This window comes from Helicoverpa armigera, chromosome 16 (genome assembly GCF_030705265.1).
Source record: "Helicoverpa armigera isolate CAAS_96S chromosome 16, ASM3070526v1, whole genome shotgun sequence".
In the NCBI taxonomy this organism is placed as follows: domain Eukaryota; kingdom Metazoa; phylum Arthropoda; class Insecta; order Lepidoptera; family Noctuidae; genus Helicoverpa; species Helicoverpa armigera.
Window position 1 is genome coordinate 1753025 of NC_087135.1, and position 25687 is coordinate 1778711.

Sequence of the window (25687 nt, forward strand, 5' to 3'; positions counted from 1 at the left end):
TGTTTATACCTATTTGCCATGTGAATGTTATTACGCAGTACATGTATTATTATACACACTTTTAGGTATAGCACAAGAACTTTCTTAGTATCTAAGTTATTTTGTTTTGTAGGAATTATAAAGGCAGATACAAAACAAAACCTTGGAAACATACTAGTCTGACACAAAGTAGCAATTTACGAATACGGAGTACTTATAAAAGTAGCTCGTATTATTTCCCGTAACTGTTAGTCGTCTTTTACACATATAGAAAACTAAAGCATTAAAACTTATTTACGAGTTGATACAAAAATAATAATATTATATTGTAAAGCAGGTATTAAAATTATTACTAAAACGCATGAAAAACGCAGTCAGCATTGCCAAGAATTTTACAAATTAACTTAGTATAAAAAATTATCATTAGAACAATTTGATTGAGTCAAGAATAAAATAAATACTTAACTGCTTGCATTTCGCTAATTATATACAATTTCACATAATATATCGCAATAGAAAATCAATTGTGTCTCGCGTATATCTGCGCTCCGACATACAAAGGGTTAATTTAGGAGGCAAACAAAATTTTTTTTTTCTTTTTCCAGTGACTTAAATCGTCTGTCTTTTGTTTTTAAAATGGAAGAATTTCAGAATTTGCCCGAAGAATATAGAGAGAACATAGAACACAGTTTAAACCTTTTAACAAATGGCAATATTTTGATTTTCCATAAACCCAATACTTTTTTTGAGAAGAGTTTTCGTCCCTATGTCGTAATATGTTCTGTGGTGACTTATTTAGCTTCATTGACTATGTACTTGGGTAAGGTGTTTCGGGGGGAACTTCAGTTGACTGAATTGTCCTATGTTGTTAGTGTTTATATGGTCAGTGTACAAGGTAAGTTTTATCATTAGGTTTAGAAAGTTAATTCATAATTTCCTTTAACTCAAATCCTGTAAGAAATTGTTTTGATCTCCTCATTTGTAGAGAGTAGGTCGCAAACATTTCAAAAAGCTTGCAACATTTTTTAAAGTCAGAAAATACTCTTTGCAGCATCACCGTTATTCTATCCTTATCCTCCCGCATTACTATTCAAACATCACGTATACTTTTACCTTGTTCACACGTCACAAAACTCTCAAATACACAGGAGCTTCCCAATTTCCCCTTACATTTTTCCTCCATATTTTCTCAGAATTCAAAGAACAAAAGACGTTTGCGCCAACGTTTTATATCAACACCTTGCATACGGAAACATGCTGTATACTTTTAACTGAACTCTGAATTTCTCAGCTATACTCAAAGCAGCGATAGCGGCCCTTAACAAAGAGGAAATAGGGTTGATAATCCTGGAGCTGGGCCGCTTGTGGAGGACGCAGGATCTCACCGAAGAACAGATTAACAAGAAGAATGCGCAACTGAAGAGACTAAAGTTTTGTTATGCAGGTGGGAACTCGCATTTTAATATACGACTTTTGTTAACTAAAGTTCTAGCAATTTTGACCAAGGGAGCTCTTAGTGACGTCGTTGGGTGTATTGCTAATTGAGATTTGTACTTAAAACTTTAGCAGGCAGGTGTTCCTACTTGAAATTAATTAGGTCGAAAAGGATTACGCTGAGTGGCCTTCACGAGCATTTTTAGTGAAATATAGCTTCAAAAATGTTGAAGAAGAAGTACCTTTCAGTAGAAAATTATTTTTATAAAATAGGAGTTTACAGCTATTTACCTGACATATTAATAGTAACTGAAGAATAATGACACGTTCTAGAAAGTTCTGCATCTCTGACGTCACTATCATTCTATCGTTCTCTCAACTCATTATACTCGCTGAGTACATGAGCGACAATGGACGGGTTACGAGCCTCACGTCATAACTCGCAGCTTTTGTTGAAGTTATTGGTAGCATAAACCTTGTTCCTTTATTATTGTCTTGTAGTGTAGTTGTTCTTGTCTTCGTAAGTCAAGGTTTTCGATGTTGGTAGCTTAAAAGGCCTCTTAGATTTTAGGTGATAGTCAATACGTATTGAATAAGTATGTTGTAAAAAGTGAAAGTGATACGGAAAAGGGAATACTTAAGTTTTCAAAATTATGTATAAAATAACTACGACATTGAGTTTTAAGACACAAAATGTTTGAATGCATTTTGAGATGCTTCTTGGCTAGAAAAAAAACAAAATAAAAAGTGATAAGCTTACTTCTATTAATACTCTTTTGTAATAAAATGCCGTGGCCGTGCCACTAGCTGAAGACTTTTCTGCAATATAAAAATTGCGGATATAATTATTCTTTTTTCATAAAATCTTACTGCTCCTTTAGTCTAAGTTTACAGATTTCATATTTTCGAGGCAGATATTTATTAGGTTGGATCAAAATTTTTAATTTCACATTTCTATAATATAGACACTGCGTCGAAACTGCGCATTCTTTTAAAGGTGCAATGCAATTATTATGTATAATTTCGAATAAAAATAAAACATATCTTCGATACAAATATTTATTTCCCCACTTCAATAGAGTTCCCTTTCATAATTTGAAGCGAACAATACACGAGGTACCATTTGCAATTTACCCGTACTAAATCGCCTTCAAGAATAATTACATCACAAACAACCTCCGAGACTTTGGTACAAGAATCTCTTACTTTATTGCAACAAGCAACTGCAAGTTTATTGCATATTATAGCGTATCTCACACTGCCTGCTTTGCTTGTGATAAACGATGTATCAGTACAGTTGATAATTTGCAAACTAGATTTTGTTTGTGACTATCCGCGTCCTGAGGTAACTGTGTCTATGTTCCGGAATTTATGCCAAATTCCATTCTAATAAGGTTCAGTCGTTGTAGCGTAAGAAATAGACAAAAACACTACTTCATTGATAGAATTATCTTCGTCATATAGGTACGACTTGAAAAATAATAATGAATTGATAGTCTGCTCCAAGGAACATGGGTATGTATTTTTTACGAAATATCATTTCAATCAGTTATGTTATTTTACAGGGGAAGATGAAACACGAATAAACAATGCGCATTTTTTTTCAGGTATTATCAAAAATTTAGAATAGGTTTGTTAGTTTGCTTTAATGCTTTCACGGTAAAATGATGCAAGACTTAAAAATAATGCAGTTTAAAATTTTTCCCTCTTACCCTTAAAACATATACTAAGCTAACCGCGAGTACAGTGTGTGGCACTACATGATTCCTCAACACTATTAATACTTTTTTCTTTTCAGTTGTCTACTGGATTAATATGATTGGATCCTGGCAATATATACTAGCACCACTATTGGAAACAGTTTTCCGTAAATTTATTTTACACGAGGAATGCGGGTTGTTACTGCCATTCTCTTGTAGTTTCCCATTTGATCCTTCTGGGAGCTGGGGAAGATATATCGGTGTATATATTTTTGAGACTTACAGCAGTAAGTGGGGCTTTATTGTTCTTGAGAACTATTGTCCTTAAGGGAACGGTGCTTGATTTATCATTGTGTTGCTTTTTGTTGCTTAGATTGTACGCGCGAGGCGTTTTTGTTTTGGCTTATGTGCTAGTAAGCGAATTTGTTGATTCGATTTTCATTTGTTTTTATATTTGTTTACCTGCACTTGCAATAGTTTCCTTCTTCATAAATATCGCAGACTGTGTAATATGTTACTGCACTTCAGAGTCTAATAGCTGGTTATTTGAACAGTATTGAAGGGACACAATAGGTTTGGCATAAAGGAGTTGTGAACTCACTAAACCCATTCACTACGGTTAAAATTGCTCATAAATTCTTGTATTTTATTTTGACGTCAATAAAATCAATATTAATTTTATGAATTATGCTGTTCACTGGAGAGTATGTATGCCTCAGTACATCGTTAAACCTTGTTTATTTAACATACCTCGAAATAACATTAACAAGAATTTTCTGCACAACAAATAGGTTTCACGTGGAATCAAAGCATTCACGTACTTCCAAACTTCTCCCGAATTCCCCAAACGTTAGCAAATAATTTAACCAAAACAGTATTCTAAAATTACCTGCCAAATATTTCCATACTGCGATGTTGAAATTTATAAAATCTTATTAAAATTTCAAACACACGGACTTAATTTAGTCCCGACTCCGGAACCCTTTTGAACTATTTTGAGAGGCGAAATTTCAAAAATTCCTTTCTTCCACCGTTCTCATGTAATGAGTGAAGTGTGCCTCAAATTTTCAGGAGTCAACGGTTCCCGGAAAGCTTGATTAATCGCGGCAGACCTTTTGTGAATTTTTGCATAGTGTTTGACTTTGGTATACTTAAGTATATGTGAAAAAGATATGTAACTTTTATGCTACACATTTTTTTTCACTAAATTAACAAAATATAGTTTCCAATAAACACAGCTATGATTTATTTATACAGCAATATTCACAAAAACAGCACTACCAATTATTTCAATAAAAAGCGTGTCTATAAACAGTTTTTTCCATTAAACAATATTTCATAGTAAATGAAAACCTGAGCCTTTGAGTGCACAAAGTTATAAAGTACACTTTCATGGAATTTACGTGTATCAATTCTAACCGTGTTTTCAAAGCTTTTGTCGTATTTTTTTGACTAGAAAATGCAATTCGTAAATGGAGTGTGCTGACAAAACCCTTTCAGTTTTGAAATAATCTAGTAAAAGGATTTTAGGACTAAAATGCAATTTGATTTGACTAAAAATTTCAGCTACAACAACATATCGATATCTTCCTGTCCTTATGTCAATTTTATTTGAGGTCGGCACAGCATGTTTCTTCATTCCGTACTCTTCTAACTGTCATCAACTGTCAATTCACAGAGAATTTCCCAAAATGACCTCGTTAGTTGCCTCTGCTTTTATTTAGATTTTTTACTAATTATTTTTTTCCAGTGTTTCGTATCGTATATTTCTACTTGGGCGTGGAATTCCTCATGATATCGCTTTGTTCTAACTTAGCGACAGAATTCACTCTGCTTCAAGAAGATTTACAAAACGTCAAACCGGAGCGTAATAATATTGCTTTGAAGGCTATTATTGCTAATCATCAGAAGCTTATAAGGTAAAGTATGTTAGCTCTCAAAAATTTGAAATGGAAACTTTGACTCTAGTGAACAATTTTATGTCAACAAAAAACAATTTGTGAAGACAATATTGTATGCCATTATTCTCGGGGCAAGGTGAACGAACAACTAGCACCACTTTCAGATGTCACATGTTGGAAAACCGAGCGTCTAACAAACAATATTGATAACTACAGGTGCAAAGATGACGTTTAAAACCAAGTAATTTCTGCCACTACGAATGGTTGTCACGCGACAAAAATCCGTCCATGTGAAAGCGCAGGAATTATCAAAATTAGACAATTACTAAGCAGTAAATGATAACTCAATAAACTGTAGGTGCTGAGGAATTAAACTTTATGTTTATTACAGTTTATCTCAACAACTGGACAATGTTTTTGACAAAGTAATTTTCGTCAATTTGACATCAGCTGCCGTTCCGTTGTGTTTCTTTGGATTCAGTGCCAAGGTACGAATAAAAACCTTTTTTCTATTACTTACAATGTTAAAAGCGTGTTTTTGGCTGACAACAAACAAACTTAATTAGAAGGTACGCTCGTAAAAGTTTTATTTCTATTTTTGTCTTAAAAGGCTGGTAAACTAGACTTTTTACTTAGTCTAGGTCGAAGTAGATAAAAAGCTCTTATTGCATTCTTACTTAGTTAATTAGATTTTTTCGATGGTAAAAAGTAACGTTTATTTTGTATCTAAAAAAACATTTTTTGGTTAAACCGCATGTTAATTAGCACTTAAATCAGCAGGTGGTCTTTAATACCTGTATAATAAAACTATCCTCGTTTTCACACTTAGATATTTACATTGATTAAATCAACCGAAACATAAAATCGCTAGGCTTAGTACAGCCTTTTCACATTGGTGGATTTTTCGAGCGGAATAACCTAGAGAGATCGCTGGATTCCTATGAATAGTATCTGTAGAAAAACCGCTAGTGTGAAAAGGCTAATACAGTTGTAATTTGTATACTTTTCAGGTGGCCCATGGTGTTCTACAGATGGTGAACAATTTTGCTGCAGTTATTAGTCTGATATTGCCATTATGTAACATGTGTTATTTTGGAGAACAGATACGAGAAGCTGTGAGTTTATTCGTAAACATATTTCCGTGTCCCTACAGTTTTCTATGTCTATATAAACCAAAGATCTTGAAGACCGGTTTTCTGAAACGTAACTGAAAATCTATCAAACTCGCGATATAAAATATTTTCCTGTTTTTGGTTACTTGATATCGGTTACATGTCAATGTAAAGAGTATTGATTACTGTAGTTTTCATATGTTGTATGTATGTAATATAATGTATTTATGTGCTTTTAAGAGTGCTGGTATTTCTGATGCAGTCTACCACAATCTATGGTATCGAGGTGACATACGCTTCCAGAAAATTCTGTGTTTTGTTCAAAGAAGGTAAAGGATCAAATCAATAATCAGTGCTGGTACATAATCTGAATATGAATTGCATTTGATAAAAGTTTGGCTCTTTTTTATATTTCAGATCTCAAAAACCATGTTGTATGACGTCATACAAGTTTTCTCCAATTGCTTTGACAACGTTTACAACGGTAACTATTCCTTTAAGTTATTAAACATAACAGAAAAGCAACTGGATCATTATTTACGTACTTCATTATTACACAAGTGGAAGATGTTTTAAATTTTATGATTCACCCAATGTTGCAATGATACTCCAAAACTAAAAAGCAAAAGCTTCGCATTTAAACATACCCAAATATGAAAACTTCTAGAACTTTCGGACGCAAAGACCTTTCAAGTAATATGCGTACAGATACACAGTAGAGTAAACGCTCTGTTCTTAAGCAAACACGACATCTGATTCCATTTCCTAAGAGTAGTCGCACACTGTAAACTTTTAGTCGGCCGATAGTTTGTTTGGGCTCACGAATCAGTATTAAGATGAACAGATACAAAGATCGGGCGTTTAGCGGGTATCAGATCGGCTGAAACTTTGTTTTTTTTTTAATTGGAAATCATCAAATGACCCCTCCCGCTGTCAGGTGCAGTGTGAGGAAGTGTCAGACTCTTACCGACTAAAACCTAACAGATTCCTTCATAAGCTCTTTATATACCAGGCCCGCGGTAACTCTTTCGAATAATTCCGCAGCCTCGGCAGGCTTTGGTACTGGTTAAATCTTTGACTGGAATCAATACTTTATTTAAAAAAAAAGTTGCCTAGGTACAGTCAACGGGGGCCGACTATTTAGTGTCCAGTATGCTCTTGGGTGGGTTCTCTAAGAGTACGTGCCCTATTCAAATAATATTGAAAATCTAATATCTCGTTCGATGGGAAAGTTTAGTTGGAGAATAGTTGGTGGGACGTGATATTGTGGATCTACGTACATATCGTATTATTATATTGGTTTAAACAAGTTATTTGTTAAACATCGCCTTGAGCGGCTGCAAAATGGCTGTTCGTATTGTAATTTTAGACTTTATTTTGTATCTAGTTTTAAAATAGTGTATATTAAATTCTTGACCGTTATTTGAAGCTTACTAGTTTGAGATAGGCACCTACGTGTTTTCCGCTTTTATCTCCGTCCTTTTCTACCCCATATCTTGCATCTCTCTCGCACATCGACCAGTTTCACTCCCCACCAGGCAGGAGGCGACGAGTGTTCTCGGCGGCCACAGTTCGTCATTGGCGTCTTGTTTTCCGCCCGAGAAGGTTGGTCTAACCAACCGCTGTAGTATTTCGTTGAAAAATAAACTCAATGCTCTCGCAGAACACAGGTGAGTTTATAATATTTTATACAATTTGTTAACGGTTTTACCGTTCGATATTCCATTTTGCGAAATCAAGTGTTAATATTTTGTACATCTACCCCTTTTTTGTCACGAGTTTCTTCCGTGTACTTTTTTTTTTTCAGTAATTTGTTTTCAGAATGAGTGACTTATAAAGCAAATACAGATGCGGTAAATAATAAAGCTACCACAGCCCGTGCACGTGACTATGGAAAAGAAAGCAAGCCCGAAGTTCCTAAGGCACCTGTGGCCCTAGTTCAATCCTGCAAGGCGTTCAACGGTTTGACAAAAAAGAATGGTGTGAGGTGCGGTCCAACCAGCATCTCCTTAGTTTCGGACTGATCACTACCGCACTTGAAGAGGGCTGATGGTGTCAAGAAAGCTTTTCGGCCTTGAAAGACTTGGTACGCTCCCCTCGGACTGCCAGTAAGTCTGTTAGCCACCACCCCATGGGGATCGGCTCATTATCACGGCGTGTGATGGTTTTCGGCCTTGAAAGACTTGGTACGCTCCCCTCGGACTGCCAGTAAGTCTGTTAGCCACCCCCCATGGGGGTCGGCTCATTATCACGGCGTGTGATGGTTTTCGGCCTTGAAAGACTTGGTACGCTCCCCTCGGACTGCCAGTAAGTCTGTTAGCCACCCCCCGTAGGGTCGGCTCATTATCTCGGCGTGTGATGCTTTTCGGCCTTGAAAGACTTGGTACGCTCCGCCTAGGACTGCCAGTAAGTATGTTAGCCACCCCCCGCAGTGGTTGGCTCATTTTCACGGACCCGCGCAGGGTGCCAATCTTGCATGTTGCGAGACGCAGCATCATTACAAAGTGGGGACCAGTAAGTATACTAGCCACCCCCCGCAGGGGTCGGCTCATTATCACGGACCCTCGCAGGGTACCAATCATGCATGTTGCGGGTCGTACCATCATTGCAATCTACCCTCGCAGGGTGGCTATTTGGATCGACTTTCGAAGAGTCGCCATTATAACCTTCCCTCGAAGGGAAATGGTAATCACACTCACGCTGAATGGCGTGTGACGCAAAACCCTAAAAGCTCCCTTGGGACATCACGAGTAAATTACAATAGGAACCATGTCCAACAGACGAAACAAAGCGTCCAGGACCGCAGGCGGACTCTGATGCGTCCAACAAGGCACGTAAGTTATGACTTTCGAGGCGGGTTGCCTAACATTATATCAAGACCAATGGAAAGAAATGGGAGCTCCGCCTTTCTTGTCAAAAATAATAGCAGCGTTTTACCTGAAATAAAACGCATATTAAATACTTACCTTATTTGAAGCTTACTAGTTTGAGATAGGCACCTACGTGTTTTCCGCTTTTATCTCCGTCCTTTTCTACCCCATATCTTGCATCTCTCTCGCACATCGACCAGTTTCACTCCCCACCAGGCAGGAGGCGACGAGTGTTCTCGGCGGCCACAGTTCGTCATTGAGTCGAAAACACCAGGCAGAAATTCAAGTGTAAGCTTCAAATAAGGTAAGTATTTAATATGCGTTTTATTTCAGGTAAAACGCTGCTATTAAATTCTTGACCGTTATTTGAAGCTTACTAGTTTGAGACGTGTTTGTTATCGCCTGGTGGAAGTGGACGCCAATGTGAGCAAAAGCACAATGAAATTGTGTATGTAAATAGGTACTTAGGTACACGAGTAATCACACGTAAGTATGTGTATTGCGTCCTGGAATACTAATGTAATAAAAGTTAACTGGTACTGGTACTCAGCTACATCCTGTTAGACTGGAAGCCGACCCCAACATAGTTGGGAAAGGGGCTCGGAGGATGAGTAATAAAAATTAAAAGAGATGCAAGAACAAAAGCAAAATTGATTTCATTTTCTAATAGTAATTAACAAAAATATTGCGATACTTCTTAATAACAAAAGTAACAAAAATATAGACATTAATCAGCTGGATTAATTAAATAATCGAGATAACTTGCTACTTCTATTTAGTGGGTATCTTTCTCTTCTGTAAAAATGGGCAAATGTATTGCCTGATCGCCAATTACCCTTGGCTAATATATCGTCCAAAGGTATATTGTCAACACAGATTTTGACGCTACCGCCGAGTGGAAGCTTCCTGGGGTTGTAGTTATTCCTGCCTCTTTTAACAATGTCTTAATCCACCCGCAATCATCGTTCGGGTGCCTGCCTTTGTTGGCCTCTAACGGATATAAATAAATTTAAGGAATTAGCCGATGTCCGTCTATCTTCTAACAAGGCTTTAGTCTTTCTGACCCAATACACTGGACTTAGATTTATATTTTCCTGATTATCCATCAAACAACAACCCGACTGCCTATGACTAGAACTGTCGGTCTTAGAGCCAAAGACTGGCCATAAGATTAAATTATCTTTGTTGTTTTTGAAATGTTCTGGGTCTATTGCAAGCAAGGAAAGATCGTGGACTCGCCTTTCCGAAACAAGCTAGCAAAAGAAAGAGCAGCAGTGTGCCTGGAAGTTGCAAAAGGATTATTCTTGTCTACGTTTACTGCACTTAAGTAGGTTACCAATTGGTCGATATTCCAGATGGACGGCTTCCCGGGGAACAGGTTTGCTCAGCGCTATTGATTTTAAAATGTGTCCGACTAGAACGTGTGAACCTAGCTCTCCAGTGGTTTCTGCATTGCATAGTGTAGCTATAACTGACTTGTGTAATAAAATAGTATTGTATGCTAGTTTAATTTACTATGTGTAAGTCCGCAAAAAAAATTGGGTAAGTATAGGTCCAAATAGGGATTCAAGGATTCATAGGATCCAATTTCATACTTTTCGCCCCAATTTAACCATCGACTCCAAGCTGATTGATAAGTGTTGCGTGTGGATTGAAGAAGACTTCAGTCGGAGAGACTCCTTGTCCCTCCCCCCCCCCCTCCCCATTTCCTTGACCTTGGCAGGGGGTATCCCCGTTGCTGTGTCTATCGGTTTCTGCTCGAGGTTCATCAGTGTGTAGGGTACTGCTAATGATCGGGACTTCAAATCTGCTCGCCAAAATACCTGGTGCCACCGAAGGAACTACTATGAGATTAACTCCCGTTCCTGAATTGAGATGACTGAGGACCTACGGTATAAGGTAAGGTGGCGGTAATACCCATGCTAGCGGGTAAGTCCAAACTTGAGAAAAAGGGCATCGTGGAACCCCGCTTTCGGGTCCTTCAGATCTAGGGGCATGTAGTACACAACTATGTATCCCTGGGCTCGCTTCGAGGCAAATAGGTCCACTGCTGATACAAGATGCCCCTCCGGTGGAGGTTTGTGTCGGGAGAGATGGTCTGCATGACTGATAGGGCTGGTATATGATTCACGACGTGATAGATTTGATACAGCTCGAGATAACTGAATACTTTGTACGTCAAGTTCGGTAGGCTCCTTGATCGGGTGCCACCTTGATTTCTTAGATATGACACTACAGTCCCATTTTTGCATTGAAAAATGGCTGTTGATCTCCTTGGCAACTCGCCGTGATTATCCAGTTAATACTGCAAGCATCTCTTTCAGATCGCAGTGAAAGCCTTTTTCTCTCTTGTTCCATGAACCCATTACGGGCGTTTCATTCAGTTGTGCCCCCATCCTACATCGGAGGCGTCCGTGGTTATAAGGTGACAGGGAAGTGGCGTATGAATATCCAAGGTTTGGTGGATCTGCTAAGGCATCTGCTGGTAGGTTCAACATTGCTACACTCCATTCACCGTGAGCCCACAATGTAACCAAAGAATGACACTTTTCAAAATGGTGGGTATAATAATGTCGGGACACCTTTTCACACACGGTTGGTTAGCCCCATGGTAAGTTATTAATTAACTTGTGTTATGGGTGCTAACACAACTGATAAACTACATATAGCTACACATATACATATTTATAAATACATATTGGAACACCCAGACCACGGCCAACAAGCATGCTCATCACACAAATGTCGACCGAACCGGGAATCGAACCCGGGACCTCAGATTCGGCAGTCCGGCTTGGTGACCTTTGCGCCACAGAGGTCGTCACCCGACCGATAACCCGACCGATGACAAAAACGTCACATTTTTATGTAAAATGTTCTTAGTATCTGTGGTCTTCAATTAAGTAGGGTTCTATGTATGACAGTCAAGACTTCTAGGTTCCTTTTACATGTAAACGATTTACTACATATTTAATTAAAATTAAGAAAACAATTTACGGCATTTATTATATTTGATTTCAAATAAGTTTGAAAAGATTGCATAAGTTCCACAGACATCGTTCTAAAATATAATTTCTAATGTTGTCAGTATATTACTTTCGTAGTTATTTTTATAAATTATGATCATTACTTCAATCGTGACTTATAAGAACCCTTTTTATGGTTTGTTCACCGTTTGGCTCACGGTTCCATGAATAGGGTAGGTATAGATTGCTGTTCAACACTGCATTGAGGAAAATGAGGAGAGCCCGGTAATGCAGTCTGCCGTATGGGACAACAAAAACTTGCGAAGTTTAAAGGTCCTATCAAGCTATGCAGGTCTTCTAAGTTTGTCGTGCTGTTTGTCACGTAGTGCGTTTTGTCATTATCTTGTTGATAATGCTTGCGATTTATTCACTTGCCATCCAAAACGTGGTGCAAATGATCCCAAAGTAGGCGAATATATCTTGGTGAGCCACCAGAAAATCGAGATACACAATTATAAGTAACCCTTGAGTTTTCAAAGTTTGAGCCACCCAATTGGTCACTGTGGCGAAGGTCTTGGGTGCCGTGCTTAAGCCAAATGGTAGGCACGTAATCTGAAGCAGTCTTCTTCTGTATACTAGTCGAAGAACATGTCTGTGACCTTCGGCTAACGGAAGGTAGAAGTAAGCCTGGGCGAGATCCACTTGCACAGCCATTCGTCTTTCTGAAGAAACTCTAGCACCCGAAAAACATTTATTAAACTGAAGGGTTCCGTAATTATGAACTTGTTGAGAACCTTGCGATTGAGTATTGGACGGTTCTTTCCGTCGCCTTTCGGGCACAAGAAACATATTGGAAAGAAAGCTGGCAGAATTTGCAGCTATCAATAGAACTTTTTGTTTTATCATTTGGGATATGACGACATCCATCTCTTTGGACTCTCTGGTCAAATCTGGCATTATCTATCAAAGGTGGCTTTTGGCCAATGGTATCCGATACCCAGTTATTGTTTTGACAAGAAAGGCGGAGCTCCCATTTCTTTCCATTGGTCTTGATATAATGTTAGGCAACCCGCCTCGAAAGTCATAACTTACGTGCCTTGTTGGACGCATCAAAGTCCGCCTGCGGTCCTGGACGCTTTGTTTCGTCTGTTGGACATGGTTCCTATTGTAATTTACTTTACGATGTCCCAAGGGAGCCTTTAGAGTTTTGCGTCACACGCCATTCAGCGTGAGTGTGATTACCATTTCCCTTCGAGGGAAGGTTATAATGGCGACTCTTCGAAAGTCGATCCAAATAGCCACCCTGCGAGGGTAGATTGCAATGATGGTACGACCCGCAACATGCATGATTGGTACCCTGCGAGGGTCCGTGATAATGAGCCGACCCCTGCGGGGGGTGGCTAGTATACTTACTGGTCCCTGCTTTGTAATGATGCTGCGACTCGCAAAATGCAAGATTGGTACCCTGCGCGGGTCCGTGATAATGAAACGACCCCTGTGGGGGGTAGCTAGTATACTTACTGGTCCCCACTTTGTAATGATGCTGCGTCTCGCAACATGCAAGATTGGTACCCTGCGCGGGTCCGTGAAAATGAGCCAACCCCTGCGGGGGGTGGCTAACATACTACTGGCAGTCCTAGGCGGAGCGTACCAAGTCTTTCAAGGCCGAAAAGCATCACACGCCGAGATAATGAGCCGACGGGGGTGGCTAACAGACTTACTGGCAGTCCGAGGGGAGCGTACCAAGTCTTTCAAGGCCGAAAAGCATCACACGCCGAGATAATGAGCCGACCCTACGGGGTGGCTAACAGACTTACTGGCAGTCCGAGGGGAGCGTACCAAGTCTTTCAAGGCCGAAAACCATCACACGCCGTGATAATGAGCCGACCCCCATGGGGGGTGGCTAACAGACTTACTGGTAGTCCGAGGGGAGCGTACCAAGTCTTTCAAGGCCGAAAAGCTTTCTTGACACCATCAGCCCTCTTCAAGTGCGGTAGTGATCAGTCCGAACTAAGGAGATGCTGGTTGGACCGCACCTCACACCATTCTTTTTTGTCAAACCGTTGAACGCCTTGCAGGATTGAACTAGGGCCACAGGTGCCTTAGGAACTTCGGGCTTGCTTTCTTTTCCATAGTCACGTGCACGGGCTGTGGTAGCTTTATTATTTACCGCATCTGTATTTGCTTTATACGTCACTCATTCTGAAATCAAATTACTGAAAAAAAAAAGTACACGGAAGAAACTCGTGACAAAAAAGGGGTAGATGTACAAAATATTAACACTTGATTTCGCAAAATCGAATATCGAACGGTAAAACCGTTAACAAATTGTATAAAATATTATAAACTCACCTGTGTTCTGCGAGAGCACTGAGTTTATTTTTCAACGAAATACTACAGCGGTTGGTTAGACCAACCTTCTCGGGCGGAAAACAAGACGCCAATGACGAACTGTGGCCGCCGAGAACACTCGTCGCCTCCTGCCTGGTGGGGAGTGAAACTGGTCGATGTGCGAGAGAGATGCAAGATATGGGGTAGAAAAGGACGGAGATAAAAGCGGAAAACACGTAGGTGCCTATCTCAAACTAGTAAGCTTCAAATAACGGTCAAGAATTTAATAACTGGGTATCGGATACCATTGGCCAAAAGCCACCTTTGATAGATAATGCCAGATTTGACCAGAGAGTCTAAAGAGATGGATGTCGTCATATCCCAAATGATAAAACAAAAAGTTCTATTGATAGCTGCAAATTCTGCCAGCTTTCTTTCCAATATGTTTCTTGTGCCCGAAAGGCGACGGAAAGAACCGTCCAATACTCAATCTCAAGGTTCTCAACAAGTTCATAATTACGGAACCCTTCAGTTTAATAAATGTTTTTCGGGTGCTAGAGTTTCTTCAGAAAGACGAATGGCTGTGCAAGTGGATCTCGCCCAGGCTTACTTCTACCTTCCGTTAGCCGAAGGTCACAGACATGTTCTATGACTAGTATACAGAAGAAGACTGCTTCAGATTACGTGCCTACCATTTGGCTTAAGCACGGCACCCAAGACCTTCGCCACAGTGACCAATTGGGTGGCTCAAACTTTGAAAACTCAAGGGTTATTTATAATTGCGTATCTCGATTTTCTGGTGGCTCACCAAGATATATTCGCCTACTTTGGGATCATTTGCACCACGTTTTGGATGGCAAGTGAATAAATCGCAAGCATTATCAACAAGATAATGACAAAACGCACTACGTGACAAACAGCACGACAAACTTAGAAGACCTGCATAGCTTGATAGGACTTTTAAACTTCGCAAGTTTTTGTTGTCCCATACGGCAGACTGCATTACCGGGCTCTCCTCATTTTCCTCAATGCAGTGTTGAACAGCAATCTATACCTACCCTATTCATGGAACCGTGAGCCAAACGGTGAACAAACCATAAAAAGGGTTCTTATAAGTCACGATTGAAGTAATGATCATATTTTATAAAAATAACTACGAAAGTACTGACAACATTAGAAATTATATTTTAGAACGATGTCTGTGGAACTTATGCAATCTTTTCAAACTTATTTGAAATCAAATATAATAAATGCCGTAAATTGTTTTCTTAATTTTAATTAAATATGTAGTAAATCGTTTACATGTAAAAGGAACCTAGAAGTCTTGACTGTCATACATAGAACCCTACTTAATTGAAGACCACAGATACTAAGAACATTTTACATAAAATGTGACGTTTTGTCATCGGTCGGGTTATACCCACCATTTTGAAAAGTGTCATTCTTTGGTTACATTGTGGGCTCACGGCTCGGTGAATGGAGTATAGCAATGTTGAACCTACCAGCAGATGCCTTAGCAGATCTAAAGTGGTGGCTGGTCAGCTGCCACCAAACCTTTGATATTCATACGCCACTTCCCTGTCACCTTATAACCACGGACGCCTCCGATGTAGGATGGGGGCACAACTGAACGGAACTCCCGTAATGGGTTCATGGAACAAGAGAGATAAAGGCTTTCACTGCGATCTGAAAGAGATGCTTGCAGTATTAACTGGATAATCACGGCGAGTTGCTAAGGAGATCAACAGCCATTTTTCAATGCAAAAATGGGACTGTAGTGTCATATCTAAGAAATCAAGGTGGCACCCGATCAAGGAGCCTACCGAACTTGACGTACAAAGTATTCAGTTATCTCGAGCTGTATCAAATCTATCACGTCGTGAATCATATACCAGCCCTATTCAACAGTCATGCAGACCATCTCTCCCGACACAAACCTCCACCGGAGGGGCATCTTGTATCAGCAGTGGACCTATTTGCCTCGAAGCGAGCCCAGGGATACATAGTTGTGTACTACGTGCCCCTAGATCTGAAGGACCCGAAAGCGGGGTTCCACGATGCCCTTTTTCTCAAGTTTGGACTTACCCGCTAGCATGGGTATTACCGCCACCTTACCTTATACCGTAGGTCCTCAGTCATCTCAATTCAGGAACGGGAGTTAATCTCATAGTAGTTCCTTCGGTGGCACCAGGTATTTTGGCGAGCAGATTTGAAGTCCCGATCATTAGCAGTACCCTACACACTGATGAACCTCGAGCAGAAACCGATAGACACAGCAACGGGGATACCCCCTGCCAAGGTCAAGGAAATGGGGAGGGGGGGGAGGGACAAGGAGTCTCTCCGACTGAAGTCTTCTTCAATCCACACGCAAGACTTATCAATCAGCTTGGAGTCGATGGTTAAATTGGGGCGAAAAGTATGAAATTTGGATCCTATGAATCCTTGAACCCCTATTTGGACCTATACTTACCCATTTTTTTTGCGGACTTACACATAGTAAATAAACTACCTAGCATACAATACTATTTTATTACACAAGTCAGTTATAGCTACACTATGCAATGCAGAAACCACTGGAGAGCTAGGTTCACACGTTCTAGTCGGACACATTTTAAAATCAATAGCGCTGAGCAAACCTGTTCCCCGGGAAGCCGTCCATCTGGAATATTGACCAATTGGTAACCTACTTAATTGCAGTAAACGTAGACAAGAATAATCCTTTTGCAACTTCCAGGCACACTGCTGCTCTTTCTTTTGCTAGCTTGTTTCGGAAAGGCGAGTCCATGATCTTTCCTTGCTTGCAATAGACCCAGAACATTTCAAAAACAACAAAGATAATTTAATCTTATGGCCAGTCTTTGGCTCTAAGACCGACAGTTCTAGTCATAGGCAGTCGGGTTGTTGTTTGATGGATAATCAGGAAAATATAAATCTAAGTCCAGTGTATTGGGTCAGAAAGACTAAAGCCTTGTTAGAAGATAGACGGACATCGGCTAATTCCTTAAATTTATTTATATCCGTTAGAGGCCAACCAAAGGCAGGCACCCGAACGATGATTGCGGGTGGATTAAGACATTGTTAAAGAGGCAGGAATAACTACAACCCCAGGAAGCTTCCACTCGGCGGTAGCGTCAAAATCTGTGTTGACAATATACCTTTGGACGATATATTAGCCAAGGGTAATTGGCGATCAGGCAATACATTTGCCCATTTTTACAGAAGAGAAAGATACCCACTAAATAGAAGTAGCAAGTTATCTCGATTATTTAATTAATCCAGCTGATTAATGTCTATATTTTTGTTACTATTGTTATTAAGAAGTATCGCAATATTTTTGTTAATTACTATTAGAAAATGAAGTCAATTTTGCTTTTGTTCTTGCATCTCTCTTTTAATTTTTATTACTCATCCTCCGAGCCCCTTTCCCAACTATGTTGGGGTCGGCTTCCAGTCTAACAGGATGTAGCTGAGTACCAGTACCAGTTAACTTTTATTACATTAGTATTCTAGGACGCAATACACATACTTACATGTGATTACTCGTGTACCTAAGTACCTATTTACATACACAATTTCATTGTGCTTTTGCTCACATTGGCGTCCACTTCCACCAGGCGATAACAAACACGTCTCAAACTAGTAAGCTTCAAATAACGGTCAAGAATTTAATAGCAGCGTTTTACCTGAAATAAAACGCATATTAAATACTTACCTTATTTGAAACTTTTAATTCTGCCTGGTGTTTTCGACTCAATGACGAACTGTGGCCGCCGAGAACACTCGTCGCCTCTTGCCTGGTGGGGAGTGAAACTGGTCGATGTGCGAGAGAGATGCAAGATATGGGGTAGAAAAGGACGGAGATAAAAGCGGAAAACACGTAGGTGCCTATCTCAAACTAGTAAGCTTCAAATAAGGTAAGTATTTAATATGCGTTTTATTTCAGGTAAAACGCTGCTATTATATTCTGAAGTACAGTTTAAAAATCTTTGGTAGAAGGTTACAATCATCATATGCGGGATTGTTTGAAGAGTTACCGCGGCCCTGGTTCATGAAAGGCCTACGACGGAAGACGACGGTTTTTAGTCAGTAAGAGTCTGACACTCCCTCACCGCTGCTAACCCACTGCGGGAGGGGTCACTTGACGATTTTTGAGGTCATAAAAAATCGTCAACACATGGCTGATACTGCGGGAAAGAGCTAGTAGTAAATTATATTAAAATAAAGTAAGCAAGTTAAAGTTAAATACCTAATCATTCAGTAATTATGGAACTTCTGGAATCAATCTATTTCAATAAAAGCTGGCAGTCCTATTTTTTTCTTAAACTTTCTTTCGATATTCTATTTCAGGTACTGAGCACAACCTGGTCGTACTTCTCCTTGGCTTCAAGTTTGTATGAAGGTGAAAATTAAGAAGTTTTTAATTAGCTCTAAAGTTTCACGGCAGTTTTTTCGCATTTTAGAATAATGCTTCTGATAATAATGCAGTAGGTTAAAATAGAAAAGTTTAGAAATAAGTCACTGACTGTAATATTATGATTAAGTACTCTTCAATAAAAAAAAATCAGTATCATCATATTATAATGTTTTTACCTGATTGTCAAGCACAAAAAATGTAGTTAGTTATTTAGTTTTCACAGCAAAATATGTGTTTATTTTTCAATGGAATGTAAATAAAGAGCCTGAACTGAATTTTCACGTAAAATTTAAAATACGCAAATAAACACGATTTGAAGGTTTTTTTATGTGATTGTATTGTTTCTGGAGTGTTTTAAATACCGAGGGTTAAGTTTTCGGAAAATTCTTCAGCTCACGATGTCATAAAATTCTTAAATTAATAGACTAAAAATACTTCTACCATCATTATCACGTCATCCCAAATTACCCATCCTAAGATACGAAGCTACATCGTTAACACAATACAAGCCTCCATTATTCCGTACGAAAAGAAACAATAGTTCCGTTAGCACTATTGCCACATAATCTAATTACGAGCACACAGCATCCACTATTTGCTCTCCTCATTCCTTTTAATTAGAAGCTTTTTATTGTCAGCGTGAGGCCAATAAATTCAATTATTCAACTGGAAGCCCCAGCGACTTTTTTCCACGTTTTTTCCCCTTACAATTGGATTTCAGTTCATTGGCTTTTTAATAATTGTGCAAATTATCTGCTGTTCTGAATGGAACAAAAAAGATTTGCGTTTTTTTTTCTTTTTTTTTGGGAGATGTTTGTTGATGGTTCGGAAGATCTTTTTAATTGAGTTAGTTGAGGGAACTTTGATGATGTTGATTTTTAATGATTTTGGCAAATGGTCCAAGGGAGATTCAGCTAGGTAATTTTGTACATAATTTATATAATAAATCTATGACAACAAATCAAACAATTATTTTTAAAACCTAGGCTAGCTACATTAAAAAGGGAAAAGTCAACGAATATAGTCTTGTCAAATTCTACCTCTACAATATTGGTTACCTATGAGAAATCTTTATAGCCAATTTCATACTCAACAGACATACCATACGAAATATATAGCCGTACATGTATATCTCAAGTTATTTATTTTCAAAACCACTTATAAAAAGGGGAAATGAAAAATCTCAAAGCATTCATCATTTCTATGTATTAGATATTCTGGTATCTTTAAAAACGGCTCTGCTTTCACTTCAAACGGAGCATCCCATGTTGGTTACGCTCTAATAACTTATGAGGACATATCAGAAGGTGAACATACTGTATATCAGTGTAGGAAATACACCATGGGGTATTAAAAAAGTAATAATAGTTATACGTGAGATTAAAAACTGGTAGGTTAGGCAAATTCAATATCTCATTGTGCTTAAAATCTCGAGCTTATTTTTTCTGGTCTTAAGTACAAGTTCTCTTCATATTTTTGGTGGTTAAACCCCCATTCAAAATAATTCATGCAAAGTAAAATACTTCATTAAACATTTTATCCCTAAAAGACGTCCCGTTTCGAGCCTAACACTTCAGGAAAAAACAATTTACTAATGTTTCAAATGTAAGTTCAAGGGAAACTTGTCCAAATTCTAGGAACTCCCAAAAACATTGAGAGAAAACACTCAACAAATTGCCGATTGCTAAGTATCCGAAAATTTTCCTTGAATCAACATTTCAGTACAAGTTTTCATATTATCTTCCTATTCGTAGAAGCTGACTTTAACTCTGGGCCTAAAGTTTTCTCATTAAAATATAATAGGTAAATTCAATGTAGGTACAATAAATAGATTAGTTTTTACATGTCTTTGAACAAACTATGAAACATTTCACTGTTTATCAAATAATAATTTTAAATAAGGCTATTGATAAATATCTTCAGTATATTTAAAGTACATAGCTGTACGTAATAAGGTTACCCTCTTACATACAACGCGTACTCACAAGACAGGTTTGAACACATTTCGTAGAAGCTGAAAATATATGACTGCTAACCGTAATACTATGGTTAAATAAACATTTTCATCATAATCACAGATAAATGCTTCAATTTTAAATGCATCAGTCAAAACTAAAAAATATTATTCACATATTATCAGAAAATAAAGTAGGTTAATTCCATTTTTACTCGACAACTTGTATGTGATTGCACCAAGATCAATAGTCTACGTGACTAGAAGGGACCTGAATTCACAAGCACACAGAATAGCATAGCATAGCAATTCTGATAGAATTTGATTTACCATTTCTAGCGAAGAAGCGATCTTTCGTTATTAGTATTCCTGAATAATACAGCCAATCTGACGGTTGGAGAAATTTTATTTTGGTCAAATAAAAGTTTCACGAGATTTTAATTTCTAAGTGACCCAAGAAGTTTCTCAGCTTCTGTCACACTTTCAAGTAAGATTTTTTTTTATTTTGTCTACTAATTAATATGCAGCTTCGAGTTTGCTAGTTTGACTTAATTAATTTTGAAAATAGTTACCGATATTTAAGTTCAATCGAAATAACACCTATAGACTTTAAACCTACCTTTTGTTTTTCTTAACGATATATTATTTCCTCGTTGAGTAAAAGTATTACGAACGCGCATTAAGCAAGCGTGGTGATTTGCGTGGTGAGCGACGATAAAAATGATGCTGATGAGTAAAACTTACTTTGAATTTCTCGCTTATTAAAGTTTTCAACAGTACGATGTTTATGACTAACGGCCAGTTTCTTCATCAAAAGTTAAAGTTAAAGAAATGTCTAAAGTTAGAGTTACGGTCAAATTCGTTTTTTCAAGGCTAAAGTGACAGCAAAGTTCATAGAAAAATGGAATTTAACCGTTACTTTTTCTTTAGACATTACTTTGACTTTTGCTTTGGATTTAACTTTTGATGAAGAAACTGGCTGTTATAGACCCAAAACACAAATAGTCAATAATCAGTGTAATAGGCTAACCACACAGTCAATTACATCAATAAAATCATCGACATAAAACTAAGCTTAATTCAAAAGCTAACGCATATTAAACCAAGTTATTACTTCGCAACTGCGGTTTCGGAAGCCGCAATTTTCACCGACTTCAACATCCATTTAGAAGTCGATACATGGACTGTGTAACAGTGTTTAACAGCTGCGGTCATGACAAATTACCTACGTAAGCGTTATTTGTACGAAGTCTGGGACTATGTCCAAAAAGGCGACGTGACCTGAAAATTGAGATTAATCTATTTATTGTTTTGTTTGGACTATGGTATTTGGGAAGGGAAAGTGTGATTCGGGATGTGAGGAGCATTGTTTTTGTTTTGTTTAATTTGTTATTGTCATCTTTGTTTTGATAGGAGCCTATTCTCTGCGCGGAGAATGTTGAAGATCAAAGAATAGTGTCGTGGGAGTGTATTAAATATTATTAGATAGGTATAAGTGTTACGATTTTTATCTGTGTTTTTCCTTAATGTTACTAAAGTTAAATAAAAATAGGTGATCTGCGCCTCCTTGCAATTATCTTTCAATCATGTGTCTGTCCCTTCACGATTAACCTTCCAAAAATCTTATTGTGTTCTAATAAAAACGTATATATATATAATAAGTCATAATTTTAATAGAAAAGTACGCCCCAATAAAAATCTGGGTAAGAAATCCAATCTCCAATCAATTCACCTTACAAACCTCAAGAAATCAATTCCAATCATGAATTAAGCAACTCCCAAAAATAATTTAGCGACATAACGGTACTCTAAAATAAATACACTAACTTCAAAGCGGAGTGGCCGAACCAGGGAACTTTGATTTCAGCTCAAACCTTCTTCTTGGGGAACTGAAAGAGTGGAAATTAATTGCAAATAAAGAAAGTTTTGATCCGAGCGCTCTGAAGTTGTTTCTGTTTACAAAAGTGAAAACAATCAGATGCCTAAATGTGGAAACTTACGTTATTGGGAATTGGTGGAGGCACGTTTTTAGTACTATTACGATAACATAATTTACTAATAGTTTTTTTCTTGGTTTGGACTAACAGGCGGTTGTGATATGGGCGCCACTGATAGCAATTGGCTTAGCTTCTTTAAATTATTTTTTTAAAAATGTTCGTAGGATAGAATGACAAGACATATTTTTCACCTCAGGTTATCAATAAAAGAAAAACAAGTATCGGACGTTTTACACCAGATTTGGTATACTTCCTATGTATTTGAATCTACATAAGCAGCAGTACATAATATACTAATATTTGTCGTATATTCATCTTTACGACATTCTAGTAGCACAGGTAATAAAGTGTAACGACCTGTTTTCGCTTGACATCATTCTTGAACACCTCGAATTTTGTGTGAAAGTTTATGGCTTGTGAACGTGCAGCACCATCTACTGGGAATTATGGGAACTGGAGGTGCTGAACCGTTGCATGGTGGTTCTTCCTTGAATATATAATAAGATATAGTATTTTTGATGGTGTTTTATACATAAGTTGTTTAAGATATACTCTTTATGATAGTTAAATCACAGACGAGGTAAAACCTATTTAACCTATGCATGCAGTCGTAGGTACATAGTAGTTCAGTAGAATTCTTTGGCAAGAATTTAAATCAAAATATTATTTTACCAATGTTTTACATTTTACATAAATACCTGAAAATTGCACAACAATCCATGCTACTTTGTATTTTCTTCAAGTTGGCAGATTTTTGAGAAAAGCTGCGTTTCCATTGGATTCTGACGTTCAAGTCCCAACATTGTACCCGTATATAACAGCTGCTGATGAGAATAAATAACGGCTACACAAAGTAAATATTGGCGACTCCAAATTCAGCGTCTGTTGCTAACTTCCAAATGAAATCCTTTAAACAGGGCTTGTTTATGTTTTTTAGCATACAATTGTTTTTTGAAAAAAATACGAGGTGTTCATTTGGATTTAAAAACTTGCAGACTTAATTGTGTTTTGGGTCAAGGTCTATCTTGTATGAATTTGTGTATTTTTTATTGCGATAAAGGAAAATGCATCATGCCAGTAAACAGTTATTTTGTAGGTATATTCATAAACTTCAATTTTAAATATTTACAGTGCTTACAGCTACTACGACACTTTTATTAAAATATTCGAATGTTTCAAATTCATTTATATTTCCAGCTTAAGTTAGAAACGATATTTTCCTTCACCGTTAGAATGGTTTAGGCCAGGCTGCGATTAATTTGGATCTGACCCAAGAAGCCAAGTATTCTTTGGCAAAACACTAAGTAGAGATAATTTTGTAACTTAAGTCAACGTAACACTAATGTGTCTACGTAGGTAAAATCTTGTGATTTTTTTGCCTGCAAATCTGCAAAAGTAACTTAGACTATAGAAGAATTTAGCAGGTAGTTAAAGTGTAATTTAAAATTAATCCTTAAGCAATATTCTTGTTTAATATTGCATTGTGTATATTCAGATTTAAACAGTTCTAAATGAAGCTGTTATTAGGCGGAACTACGAAGTAGTTTTGGTATTTACTTAATATTTCTGGGACAAAAATAAATGAAAACAACGAATATGTACTTAAAAGGTATTTTAATGGCCGCATCTTAAAATTAACTTACTGCTTAGACTTAATAGTATATGTTTCACAAAGGTTTTTCTTCTTGATTTCTTCCAGTAACTTAGGATCAAGCATTTTATTCACTATGTTTGAAACTCTACTATCGTAAGGTGCATTTACGTGATCTGATTCGATATGGAAGACTTTTACAGGTTTTGTCGAATACCTAGATAAATTATAATCCTCAGGTAAACTCTCTTCTATATCTGACAAACCTTTTATCAGAACTATTTCAGAATTCAACTTCAAATTAGGTTCATAGTTTCTTGCAAATGTGATTCTTCGGTACGCAGATTCCAATATCGACCACTTATACTGATTGGAAAAGTTCCCACATCCCCTTAATACGTGCATGGAAGCTTGAACCTTGGTCTCCCAATCTTGTGCCTGATCCAAATATTGATTCAACTCATCAGACACACTTCCAGCCATTAAAAAGTACAAATGTTTCAACACAACATTTTGTAACTCTGAATCTGTCAACTCGCCCAAATGAGACCCAAGTTGTATTTTTAATACATCGGGACTGCTGTCCAAACAATATACAACGCCAGTGTAACCTGTAATTTTCAAGTAGTGTAAACATTAATTGAATGGAAACCAACCATTTGTTTGAGCGCTTTAGAGAATAATTTATGAAGGGAATTCGTAATACTGTTTCGAGGGTGGAGCATGAAACAGGGTTTATAGTAAACAAGCCGAGATGGTAATGGAAGAGTTTTGAATTCAAGAAATAATACTGCATTAATATGCATTAGAAACTGCTTTATAAATACAAGAGTACTTTTGTTAAATTAGACGGTAATCGGTGTTTGCAACCAACTTTCATTGAACGTATTATTGTTGGATTAATTGGAATTCATAAGTAATTAAATGAGAGTTTGACGACAAAATAATGTTAAGGAATGGATATTTAATTACCTTCTTTCTCCAATATTGCAGCCACCTCCAAAGCTATATTCACCCCAAAGGAATACCCCAACAGATAGAACTTGGTTTTGCTCTCAAATTTAGTTTTCATGAACTGAAACAATTTGTAAGAATTTTTCATAAAGACGTTTCATTTATAATAAGAAATTTGATATAACAAATAGCTGGCCATTATTGTAATAGGTTAGCTCTCGGAGGTATTTTCAAAGTAAAAAAATATTAGTGAAATTAGGTTCGAGTCTTATTCGAGCTAAGTTTAATAAATTGTGATGTTCAATTGTTTTGAAATATGATGTTATTACGAATAGTATAAGATTTATATCGGTCAGTGAACTGGATTTGAAACGTGAGTACCTAAGTAAATCTAACCTGATGGTGTTTATTTAACTTTGTTTTTTGAATAGTTTAGAGTTTAGATACAGTTATTTACATTGCTTACTCCTTCCCGATATTTTTT

At 37.6% G+C, this 25687-nt stretch overlaps 2 protein-coding genes across 2 annotated transcripts in view; one reads left to right on the top strand and one right to left on the bottom strand.

The window, feature by feature from the left end:
* Positions 1-615: 615 nt before the first annotated feature.
* Positions 616-18759, top strand: LOC110369855 (odorant receptor 4). The gene is made up of 9 exons (XM_021325434.3): positions 616-874; positions 1271-1423; positions 3212-3400; positions 4864-5032; positions 5406-5502; positions 6025-6129; positions 6367-6455; positions 6544-6610; positions 18641-18759. The coding sequence occupies exons 1-9, from the start codon at positions 616-618 to the stop codon at positions 18701-18703; spliced, it is 1191 nt and encodes a 396-aa protein (XP_021181109.3). The 3' UTR covers positions 18704-18759.
* Positions 18760-24262: 5503 nt separating this feature from the next.
* Positions 24263-25687, bottom strand: part of LOC110369798 (fatty acid synthase) — a 43424-nt gene continuing 41999 nt past the window's right edge. The window contains exons 39-40 of the mRNA XM_064038426.1: positions 25222-25324; positions 24263-24860 (exon numbers count right to left, since the gene is read on the bottom strand). Coding sequence (XP_063894496.1) covers positions 24298-24860; positions 25222-25324 — 666 coding nt within the window. The 3' untranslated portion in view covers positions 24263-24297. The remainder of the gene's footprint in view (positions 24861-25221; positions 25325-25687) is intronic.